The following is a 12,714-nucleotide window of genomic DNA, read 5'->3' as shown; positions in this document are numbered from 1 at the left end:
AGCTGGGGGCGGCACCCCGCTTCTAAGCAGGTGGGACCGTAATTTTACATTTCACAGGCTGGGTTCCTTGTCAGCACATATTTCTTCTCTATGGAGTCTTTTCAGCCCTCCCGCCTCCTCAGCTGCAAAACAATAACTTCGGGAACTGGAAAATGACTGTTCTGATAACGGTACCTAACTCCTTGACATATACCTTAAGGAGGGGGAAAGGCAAAAAAAAAAAAAAAAAAGAAGAAGAAGAAAAAGAAAAAGAAAAGTAGTACATTTGAAAGCACTCAAAATAGAGGAGAAAAGTTCACACGATTCTTTTGACCAAAAATAACACCCATGACTCACACACGCTCCCTCTAACAATCCATCAAGCTAGCACGTGGCGCCTGCTTATAATTTATCAGCCAAGCAGAGCATTTTGTCTCTGTGTTCTTGAGAAGGACTCTGCGACCATCAGTTTGCACGAGCAGCAGTGTTAAGGAAATGTCACAGAGAGGCTGGCAGGACGGGCTCACGCCGGGAAGGGTTCCACAGGGAAGGAAACCCAAACGGAGAGATCGTCGCCTCTAGATCTCTGGGGCGGGAGGTAGCAGAAACAGCAAAAGTGTAAAAAGGTGTGCAAAGAAGCTCTTTTAAATATTCAGATCTAGGGGCACCTGGGTGGCTCAGTGGCTGAGCCTTTGGCTCAGGTCATGGTCCCAGGGTCCTGGGATCAAGTCCTGCAGGGAGCCTGTGTCTCTGCCCTCTCTGTGTCTCATGAATGAATGAATGAATGAATGAATGAATGAATAAATAAATAAATAAATAAATAAATATTCAGATCTAGTGGGGCCGATGATAAAGGTTGACATTTTAGCTGTTGACATTTTAGCTCCAATGACAGGGGAATGACTACAGCGGGATGGATCGTAGGACCCGTGTACCAAAGGGACTATTTCTAGCTGGAAGTTCCCAAACCTTGAGATGGGGAAAGAGAGGCAAGTGAGGTTTGATGAGAACGTAGCTGAGACACCTGAGGCCAGAAGGAGCAAGGCACATCCTCGTCAGGGAACAATTCAACCCCCAATCACAAGGGGGGTGTGCAGAGGTGTGCCACCAAGGCCAGCCCCGGAGGTGGGCGCCGTGACACTTACGGAAATTCTCTCTGCACAGAGATGAAGGCCACAAACCCTGACAGTTCTCGTGAAGGCAAAGACCAGGAAGTTCGAGAGGGCAGTGTGGATCTCACCCCAACCTTTCCGCTTTCGGGGGGCCGACACTCTCCCTAAGGCAGATAGTTCCGCGGGCAAGGGGAGCCATTCGTCCAGCTTTCTTCCAGTCCCAGAGCATCCGAGGCTCTAACTCTTGCCTCTACCCCTGGGTTTCCATTCCCCTATAAGTGCCATAAAATATATCAGAGCAGTTTACACTCTAGATGCAATACATTTTTTAAACTCACGAGAAATGATGGCAGGGAGATTTTTTTTTTTAAATGATATATTTGGCAATGACAATCGCTGTTAAGGACTCTTAACTCTTGTTAAGGATCATCTTGTTGATGATCAAGTCATCAACACGGCTCGCAAGGAAGGGATTTCAAGACACTAGTTACAAGAGACAGCCCTGAATCTTTCAGATGGGGAGACAAGGGTCCGCTACATAGCATTTTCCTCCCTGAACTAAGAGAAGCAAAGATGGATATAAAGCAGATCAGATTATGCCACTCCAAAATATTCCACTCTTGCCATAAGGATATTTTGAGCTGAGAGCAACTGAGAATCAACAGATACAGAGAGTTCCCATCCCTCCTCCCCATTTCTGCTGAGAAGCAGGGCATAAATTTCCCCTTGTAATGGGGAGCCACCCTCTTCCACACCAGGAAGAAGCAAGCAGCCCATCACCGGAGAGCCACTCGGGACACCCCCATGAGTCTGCACAAAGAAGCTTCACTAAAATAACCCTCGGGGTGCCCTGCTAGTTTTCCTGTACATTTCCTAGTCATTTTCCTATAGCCGATCATCCCTGGAAGCCCCAACCCCCTTTCTTTTATTAAAATGGTACATAAGAAAAATAAATAAAAATAAAATAAAAATAAAAAATAAAATGGTACATAAGTCCCCGAGCCAACCACTTCACCTGTGAACTCCCATACATGTAAAATAGTCATGAAGTTATATACTTTTCCCTCTTCTATCTTTTGTTAGTTAAATTTGCAGGCCTCCAGTCACTGAACCTAAGAGGTTAGAGGAGGAAAAAAAAACACAAAATAAAAGAAAGCGATGCAAAGTTTAAGATTAACCTCCCATCCTTGCACTAGCCACTGGGAAGAGCAGAAAAGGGGGCAGGCCACTCTTCTTCACCTGAGTCCCTAAATAATCCAGACTGGCAAACCAGGGCACAGGGGCAATACTCCAGGGACAATCCCTCATGTCATCATGGACCTCTGTAATTTATTAGATACATAGCGCGGCTGTAATCCAGCCACGGAAAAGTTAGTCTACATCACAATGTAAAAATGATGTTTACCAGAAAGTCCTGTAACTTACCTCCCGATTTGCTGACATATTGAAAGTGCAAGTCAAAAGCGGGAGGGGGAAAAGATAGGTAAGAGACGGAGAGACAGGTGAAACCTTGACCTATGCACTTCCTCCAGAACAGTGGGGAAAAGAGATGGGGAGGGGGGAGGAGACAGAGATGAGACTTAGACACTGTGCCAGCTGGACATGGTGTTTGGAAGTTTGATGCTGTGTTGGGGGCGCCTGGGTGGCTCGGTTAAGTGCCTGCCTTTAGCTCAGGTCGTGATCCCGGGGTCCTGGGCTGGGATCGAGTGGGGTGTCTGCTTCTCCCTCTTCCTCTGCACACCACCCCCCGCCCCCCGCCGACCCCCGCTGGTGCTTGCTTGCTCTGTCTCTCTCAAATAAATAAATAAAATCTTAAAAAAAAAAAAAAAGTGGATCCTGTGGACTTCTTAAAGCCGCACCACTGACAGGGCAAAGTACTCGATTAAACAAGCATATATTAAAAAAAAAAAAAAGAAAGAAAGAAAGGTTTGATGAAACATCAAGCATACTTGAGCAGGGTGATTGATAGCAAATTTAATCGCAATTTCTACTCTGCTGCTTGGGTCTGTGGCGACTCCTGTGTTAATAGTAATAGACTGAGTGAGACTTGCTTTGCTGAGCAAGGGCCCCCTATTCATGGCAACTGCCAAAGTGATGACCTCTGCTACGGTGACAGTTTTCCTATTGACAAGAAAACAACCACCCAGAGGTCACTCCGGACATATTTTCTGGCCGCACAAGGAGCCCCCCGCAGCCTCCTCCCCATAATCTCAAAGCACACGCTTGCCAATGAACACATTTCCAGGCCCACGGGCAAACACGTGTCAATAGATTTGGGAGGCTGCTGTTGACGTGAATGTGTGCTTCATCTTGGCCATTGGGATTCTCCATCTGCCTCCTCTCAAATCCTCTAGACTCCTCGGGCCTAAATATCCTCATCTGTAAATGTGGGGGGTGCTCCCACCCTGCCCCCAAACTCCCTGTGAGGGTCCACAGAGCTGTAGCAAGATGCACTAGTGCTCAAAATGAAGTTACAGTTACTAAGATTTGGGCGGGGAGAGAGGGGGGGACCTGGATTTTCTTCCCTGTTTCCCTGATGGAACAGGAAAGTCATACTGTTCAAAGTGCCACAAAAAGAAACATCTCAAGGCACCAGAGATCTTTGTAGGAAGTTTTAGGTTGTGAGCACCATGCCCAGGATGCATGTACAAAGTTGCTCTGATTCGCAGTCACTGGGGATGAAAATAAGGTTGACCAGGAAGACTTTTCCACTGAAGTAAAAAGGCTCCCTCCCATCCCACAAAGGGCCACTCTAGGCTCTGATTTCTCCAGGGCCGGCCTTCTGGCACATGTCACCATCTAAATAAACCACCACTCTTTAAGGGAACAAAGCAAAGGCTCCCTCCTCAACCAGGAGCAATTCCTCCCATGATGCATCGGCTTGAAATCAAAACGGGAGAAGACAACCGTGGGTTTGATTGTTTATTCAGGGAGGACTTTGAATGGGGAGAATGGGCTTCTGTGACCCCAAAGAATCCCATCTTCTAAGAACATGAACCCAAGATAATTTCAATTCCCTTTGTCTCCCTTGGAGGAACTGCTTGTTTAACAAAGAAAAAAAAAATATTTAAAGGGTTGTTTGAGATCTTCCGGTGAGGTCTCGCTGCGGCACAAAGAGGTGCTCTGTGTACAGGTCTGCCTAGAGTATCAAGAAGACATCTTCATTTCAATATCCCATGAGAAGTTATTAATGCATCGCTGTTGTCATGATCTCTTCACAGCTTCCTTAACGGATGATTTGCCATTGGAAACTGAGTTGTTTTAAAAGGGATTCTAAGTTCTAAAAGAACACCTTGACAGCTGTATTTCTACAACTACAAACATGAAAGCTCTGGTCTGTCCTCAGAGGAGGAGAAAAAAAGGCAGGAAAATATTTATGACCAGACAGTTGGTTGCCACGGGAAAGAACACCGGCTTACCAGGTGAAGATGCCACGCTCTTTCTGGTTCTCCACCACTTCTAAGCACTTCAAAGCACTTAATTTCCAGACTTCCAAAATGGGTGTTGATTATGCTCCCCACCCCCCAACTCAGCTTAAGAGTCAAATATAGAACAAAAAACCTGAACGAGAACATTCAACTACAAGTCAGCAGATCTGGAGTTTTAGGTCTGCTCTGTTAACTGGCTGTGTGATCTTGGACAAGTCATAGGAAAAAAAAAAAAGGAACTAGCCAACATTCACTGAGCACTCAGCAAGTACCAGGCAATGAGCATGATAAGCATTATCATCCCAATTCCTTGGAGGAACTTTATGATTATGTCTTGTTATTATGTTTGTTTTGGAGAAGAGGAATTTGAGTCTAAGAAAGGTTAGGCAGCTGGCCTGAGACCACCCACCAGGAAGTGGAGGGTTAAGTTCACATCGGTACTACTGAGGGCACAGAACCCGGGCTCTTCCCACCTACTGCTACCCAAGACGGTGCCTTGCAACTTTGTGGAAGACCTAATTTGCCAGGTCAGGAGACAGCTGGGAGATCACATTTGTACGTACGTGCATGGATACGTGGTCTCTGAAAAGCACAAAGCCACTACCAAGGCTGAGAATGTGGTGTATTGCTTCTACCTACATCTGAGAAGAACTTTCAACTACATTTATGGTCAGCTCAAGCTCCTATGACAAAAGACCATAGTCTGGGTGGCTTATCCACCAAAGAAAATGATTTTTTAGAGTTCCACAGGCTGATAATGTGCGACCAGAGTGCCAGGCTCCCGTGAGGGCCCTCTTCGGCGGGGACTCCTTGGTGTATCCTCAGAGGGCGGAGAGCGGAGCACAGAAAGCAAGGCCTCTCCTGCCTCTTGGAAGGACACTAATCCCATTCATGGCAACTGCACTTTCATGACCTCATCTCAGCCTAACTACCTTGCAGCGGCCCCGCCTTCTAATACCATCACCCCCTGGAGAGTAGAGTTTCAATATATGAATGTTGAGGGATGGGACACAAACGTCCCGTCCATAAACCGAGTGATCACAGCAATCTCTCCCTCTGAGTTGAGAAATGAACAGGGTAGAGTGTAGTAAGTAGAGACCACCAAGATTCCTCCTTCCTGATCAAGAAACAAGGCTGATGGGCAACGAGATGCTCCGTGTGGCATCTTCTCCAATACGTAGATCTTTCAACCTCCATGTCCTGTCTGTTAACCTGACAGCTCTGGTTCTGGTGCCTTCTGCATATATAGGGAGCACTTGCTTTGTAGCTGGAAGGGTAAATACTTTACCCATTGTTTGCCTTTGGGATAAATATGTAATGTCATATAGGAGACACTAGGTCGGGGTGCATGCTTCTATCCTCTTCCATCTAGCAGGAAGGAAGGATTTTCTTAAGAAAATCACTGTGCCTCTCCCTACCACTCCTGTCACGTGTGTGCCAAGCTATCTGCTTCTGGCTAAATGGAAAGTTTCATTGCAAAAATAATAATAATAATAAAAATAAATAAAAATTAAAAAAATTAAAAATAAATAAAAAAATTTAAAAAAGGAAGTTTCATTGCAGCCAGCACCTAAACACTTACTGCTGCATTTTCTTCCCCACACCAGGCTGATGAAGAAGGCATCTTAACATCCACTCCCCACAAACCAGTCACACGCCTCCAAAACTAAATCGAAGGTAAAAAACATTTAAAAAACATATTTTCAATGGGTAAAACTCTTCATTTTTCCAAATCCTGGAACTACCTTTCCCCGCTATTTATCAAGACATCTCTTCCATTACAAGCCAGAGTTCTCTCCCTTGCTTCGGGCTGTATTTTTCTCTCCATAGCACCGATTGCTATTAACATCTGATATATTTTAATTCTTTTCTTTATTGTTTATTCATAGCATCTCTGCCGGAATTAAGGTGTGTGGCCATATTATTTATCATCCAGACCAAGAGATTTTGGAGAGTGGAAAAAAGCACTAATACAAATGATGCCAGGACGAAACGGAGACGTTCCTGGGGAAACGAAGGTGTGGTCACCCTAACTACATTGTAAGTTCCATAAGCTCGGGGACTTGGGTCTGACTTTTCTCCCCCAGTGTCCCCACTGTCTAAATTAGCACAAGACACCCATGGGATGCTCCATAAATAGGTACTGAGTCATGATGGCTCCAAGCATAAGCTCTCAGTGGACTGCAGGGGTTCAAACTCTGCCTCTGACATCAATGAATTACGTCATTTCCCTGCGGTAATTTCCTTGACCACCATATGCTTCAATTTCCTCATCTGTCAGATAGTGTCACTAATGAGAGCACCCACCTCACATGCCTGTGAGAACTAACTGAGCTTATCAACAGTGCAATCTGAGCACAGGGTCCACACCCTGCAAGAGAGGGCACTCCAAAATGTTGGCTACCATCATGACTGTTGGCCATTCCAAGACTGTCTTTTTTTTTTTTAAGATTTTATTTATTTATTCATGAGAGAGAGAGAGAAAGAGAGGCAGAGACACAGGCAGAGGGAGAAGCAGGCTCCATACATGGAGTCCAATGTGGGACCTGATCCTGGGACTCCAGGATCATGCCCTTGGCCAAAGGCAGGCGCTCAACCACTGAGCCACCCGGGTGTCCCCATTCCAAGACTGTCGTAAGAAGGCGCACAGAGCAGATGCTTATGACACTGCCTACGCAGCACCCCTTAACAAGACAACAGTAGAAGCCTCCTTGTGTCCATGGGATCCCTGGCTGCACTTGGCTGATCCTGAGATCGGCCCCTGGCCTGAGGCTGGTCTAGGGGAGCTCTCTCCCCAAACTGAGGAGCAACATTTTTCCCTAGAGATCAAAGATGTGGAGTCTGTGGTCCTCATGCAATCGACAATCACATTGTCCATTCTACAGAAAAGGCAGGTCCACAAAAAGAAATGATGGCTGCTGAGGGCAGAGGAGGGAGCCGGAGTACTTGAGGCCTGGCTGCATTTCTGCCTCTCTGATGGCTCAACCAATCCCTCTGAGGTCCTATGAGCCAGGAATCTCCTCTGTGGCCCCAGCTACTTTAACCTGCCAAATGTAAATTAAAAGGTCCTGACAAGGGCAGTGGTAGAGATATTCATCACACTAATATACAACTGACTTAAAATAATTTTTTAAAGGGGATGAGGAGGAGGAGGAGAGGATGATAAATATTTATTGGTGCTCACCCTTTGCCAGGTACCATGGGGAGACTCTGCTTGTACCACTATGTTGTGGGTACCATATTCATTCCCATTTTATGGACGAGACAGCCAAGACTCAGATATCCAAAGAAACCTTCCCAAGGCCACACAATTAGTTTACTGGATGTCCCTGCTGGCTTCCTAGCAGCACTTCTATCCTAGGTGATTAATCTAAGCCAATTAACATATGGTAGTCTCCTGGTGAATGTTAACAGACCAGGATTGGGAGCATGTCCTACACTAGCCCAATTAGACTGGAGAGAAAGACTTATATCCCATGGCTCGGGTGTTTGCTTCTCCTGCTTAGGAGAACCAGCCTCAGAAGAAAGCTAAGTTCCTTCTTCTAAGAAAAGAAGAAAGAGAAAGCAGAAGAGTTCTTTTTCTCTTCAAGGGAGAAAGCTGATGTTAAAATTGGCACAGTGGAAGAGCAATAATAAAATACAGGATGTCTTGTTCAATTTGAATTAGAGATAAACAATGAATAATGTTTTGACATAAATCTGTCAAATATTGCATGGGTCATACTTTTTTTTTTTTATAAGTAGGCTACACAACCAGCATAGAGCCCAGCATGAGGCTTGAACTCAGAACCCTGACATCATGACCTAAGTTGAGATCAAAAGTCAGGTGCGTAACTAACTGAGCCACCCAGGTGCTCCAAGGGCCATTCTTCAATACTAAAAAAAATTACTGTCTATCTGAAATTCAGATTTCTCAAGTGTCCTGTATTTTTTTTAAAGATTTATTTATTTGAGAGAGAGCGAGCACACATGTGCATGCACACAAGCACAGGGGCTCAGCGAGGAGTCCAAACGCCGGGCTCCATCTCATGACCCTGAGATCATGATCTGACCCAAAACCAAGAGTCGGACGCTTGGCCAACTGCACCTGCCAGGCACCTCGTAGGTGTCCTGTATTTTTATTTGCTAAGTGTGGCATGATGGAGAGAAGGAGTATACACAATGAAGAAGTAGTACACACTACCTCTGAGCTTCTGGTTATGCAAGGTCATTGATTTCTTTACTGTTTAAGCCCTTGAGAATTTCTGTCACTTGTACCCCAACACAACCTATCTCATGCAAGTCAGAGGTTCCAACCCAAGTGGGAAGGACACAGAGCCAAAGGCACACCACTGTACAACTCCTAAGGGGACAGAAACTAAACGCCATATTCAAATCTAAAAAGCTAGTGCTTAGGACACTTTTTTAGGAAACTTGTTTTTTTCAGAGCTATACAAATGCAGCTTAACAGACGTACTGGAATTCTTCAGATTCTCTTCAGTCAATGTAAATTTTTTATTATAAAGTCATGGAATGTGAATTCACTTAAACTGTAAAACCCCTTCATGAATACTAACAAACTCTAAAATCTCAACAAAGATGACTGTTCATAGCACAAAACATCTAGCAATTCCAGATTAAGAATGCCAATTTTTAGACACTCATATTTCCTTGTCATTTTGTTAAAAAAAAAAAAAAAAAAAACGATTAGCTCCATAGCAAAATTTGACTTTAGAGCAAACCTGGGCCATTATAAAATAATCAAATAAAAAAATAAAATAGGAAGTGAGTATAGGAATGAGCAGAACTGAATAACCAAATGGGTAACCATAGGACTAAGATGTGTTTCAGGGTAAAAGTCCTGTGTGTGTGTGTGTGTGTGTGTGTGTGTGTGTGTGTGTGTGTGTCTTGGGCATATTATTTACTGAGCGTCGAAAAATCTCAAGGAAATGAACCCAACAAGTTTACATGTGATGTCAGGTATATCATCAATGAACAAGAACAATATGTTGAGTTAGCCATTATTGTTACGAAAAGACAAAACAATCCCCGTATCTTTATTTGCATCTACCAGTTTCAAAGCCCTGCTCTTGGGCAGAGGCTCCTCTGTAACGTGGAACACAGAGCATTAACATTACCGTCATCTAGGCTCCCTTCGAGCCCATAAAAAGCCACAATTCAGGGCATGTCAGTAGAGAACAACTGTGAGGTTGAGAAAGGTCTAACAAAGATATCTTTGGAAAACAACAAGATATATATGTGTGTATGCAACTGGATTAAAAGAAATGTGGGGATCCCTGGGTGGCGCAGCGGTTTGGCGCCTGCCTTTGGCCCAGGGCGCGATCCTGGAGACCCGGGATCGAATCCCACGTCAGGCTCCCGGTGCATGGAGCCTGCTTCTCCTTCTGCCTGTGTCTCTGCTTCTCTCTCTCTCTGTGTGTGACTATCATAAATAAATAAAAAAATCAAAAAAAATTAAAAAGAAATGTGATTTGTGATATTCCTGAACATAACATGTTATGAAAATCTAAACTGGCCCCAAATTAATCTATACATTTTACAAAAACCCAACCAAAATACCAACCGCTTGGATGGTTTGTTTTGGTGGGATCCGAGAAAGCTTCCTAAAATATTTGTAAGTTTTATCTGGAAAAAGTAACAAATAAGAAACATGTGAAAAACAAGAGCAAAGGAAAGAGACTAGCCCAAACAGATGTCACAAGAATTGTAAAGCCAAATCATTAGAATAACGTGGTACGACCCCAGGGTTACACAGGAAGCTCCAAGGAACAGAACAAAAAGTTCAGAAAAAGATCCACAAATATATAAGGATTTGTTCAACGACATATGTAAGTATCCAAAAATCTGTGGGGGAGAAAAAGTGGATTTATCAATAAAAAATAAAAAATGTTGGCTACCACCTAGGAAGAAAGAACATAAATGGCTTGAGTTTTGCTGGTAAGATGGCTCTTGAGGCCTGAAGTAGTAGAAGCAAATGGGAGAACAGAATCCATCCCAGGACAGGATGCTAACAGGTGACGGCCCTAAGCCCTCAACTCCCCCCTCCTGACAGGATTCCCAGCAACAAAGGGAATACTGTCAACTGGTGTGCCCTGGGTGTTACATGATATGTTGGCAAATTGAATTTAGATAAAATTTTAAAAATAATAATAATAAAATAAAAATAAATAAATAGTTAGATCCAAAGGAATAATAATGGACACACATGTGCTTGAGTTTTCTCTATGGGCAGAACAGGTAGGGAAGAGGGGATACGTATGATACGCTCAAAATAAAAGAGAATTAACTGAGAACTTCCCCCTCCCCGTTGGACCTCACTGGGTTTCCTTCCACACCCCCACCTCCACCCCCAGCCCCACCGCCAACCCCTCTTCTCAGCCACCCAATCCCCACTCCGAACACAAAAGGATTCTGGGAAGTTAGGAGAAGTTCTCTACATATTTTGGATTCCCTGATCCCCCTCAGTCATTGTAAGGCATTGAGAGTTAACCAAACTTCAGGAATATGTCTTACCTGTTTCCTCTTTTCAGGGGGAAGTGATGGATCACCATCCTACAAAGGAACAAATGTTACACTTTACTTAAAAAACAAACAAACAAAAAGATGTACTTAGATTCGAGGAACTGACCCAAACTCTGAAGCAAATTCAGACCCTCCCACTCTTGCCCCCTGCGATCAATAGTGTGAGGAGCCAAAGTCAAATATATTTTTTAAAATATTATCAACTGAACCAGTTATGTTGGAAAAACCTCTAAGAAATCAGTTCCAATTAGGACCAAACCCATATACTTTCTAAAACCACAGGAACCAGCTAAATATATGAATAAACTGTACTTATCAAAATTCTTTTTGAGCAGAGCCCAAACTGAGATAATACAGTTCACTTGGTTTGAGCTGAATTCCTCTTTTAAATGGTTAGATCCAGAGCACTGGGTGTTACATGATATGTTGGCAAATTGAATTTAGATAAAATTTTAAAAATAGTAATAAAATAAAAATAAATAAATAGTTAGATCCAAAGGAATAATAATGGACACACACGTGCTTGAGTTTTCTCTATGGGCAGAACAGGTAGGGAAGAGGGGATATGTGTGATACGCTCAAAATAAAAGAGAATTAACTGAGAACTTCCAGTCCTATCAGACTTTCTGTCCTAAAAGGATTCAATCCTACCCCCTCTTTTGGTGCCACCTGGGAATAAAAAGGGCTCAGGTGAACATTCAAATGCTCCATAAACGAGTACTCTTCTCTCCAATGCTACCTGTATATAACCTGTGGAATCTTCCAATCTGTTTCTGCTCCAAGATGGATCAGTGAATCCCATACAGAGAGCTAAATGTTAGCCATGGGGTGAGCACCCCAAAACAGAGATTGCATCCATGATAGAAAAAAGTAGAATGGAAAATGGTGCTCATGGGGATCCCTGGGGGGCTCAGCGGTTTAGCATCTGCCTTCGGCCCAGGGCGTGATCCTGGAGACACGGCATCAAGTCCCGCATCGGGCTCCCTGCAGGGAGCCTGCTTCTCCCTCTGCCTCTATCTCTGCCTCTCTTTCTCTCTGTGTCTCAAATGAATAAGTAAAATATTAAAAAAGAAAGAAAAGAAAGAAAGAAGAAAGAAAGAAAGAAAGAAAGAAAGAAAGAAAGAAAGAAAGAAAGAAAGAAAGAAAGAAAAAGAAAAAGAAAGAAAATGGAGCTCAGCAGTGGTACCCTCCGTGTCAGCACAATCTGTATCCTTAAAAATCTTGCCACATGAAAACCGAGAGAATCTAAATGCCTGGGCTAAGGGAAAGGTTAAATAAACTATGGAAATCTTACTATGCAAATGTTTTTAAAAATGAATTGAATTTGTATGTGTGGCCTAGAGAGATGACCCAGGCAGAGCACCGAGGGCAAAGCAAGTGCTGGAACATTTGGTCCAACAGAACTCCACGATGATGGAAGTGGCCTGTGTCTCACGGTCCAATACGGTGGCCCTCACGGAAACCTATATCCACGTAATCCCACACAGTAGCCACCTGCCACCTGCGGTGATGGGGCCCAGGAAACGTGCTGGGCCTGAAGAACAGAGTTTTTGATTCTACTGAATTGTAATTAATTTGAAATGAAATTTAAATAATCGCATGTGGCTCGTGGCTTCTGGATTAGTGCAGATTTATAATACGGATCCTCTTTAAAAAGCCCCAATGGGGGGTGC

At 43.9% G+C, this 12,714-nt stretch overlaps 1 protein-coding gene across 2 annotated transcripts in view; it reads right to left on the bottom strand.

The window, feature by feature from the left end:
• Nucleotides 1-12,714, bottom strand: part of CCDC149 (coiled-coil domain containing 149) — a 103,240-nt gene that overhangs the window by 55,516 nt on the left and 35,010 nt on the right. For both annotated transcript variants that reach the window (XM_041752841.1, XM_041752842.1), the window contains exon 3: nt 11,033-11,071. In XM_041752841.1, coding sequence (XP_041608775.1) covers nt 11,033-11,071 — 39 coding nt within the window. The remainder of the gene's footprint in view (nt 1-11,032; nt 11,072-12,714) is intronic.

Source organism: Vulpes lagopus, chromosome 4 (genome assembly GCF_018345385.1).
Source record: "Vulpes lagopus strain Blue_001 chromosome 4, ASM1834538v1, whole genome shotgun sequence".
NCBI lineage: Eukaryota > Metazoa > Chordata > Mammalia > Carnivora > Canidae > Vulpes > Vulpes lagopus.
Note: the sequence above shows the minus strand (reverse complement) of the source record. Positions and strands in the feature narration are given on the sequence as shown.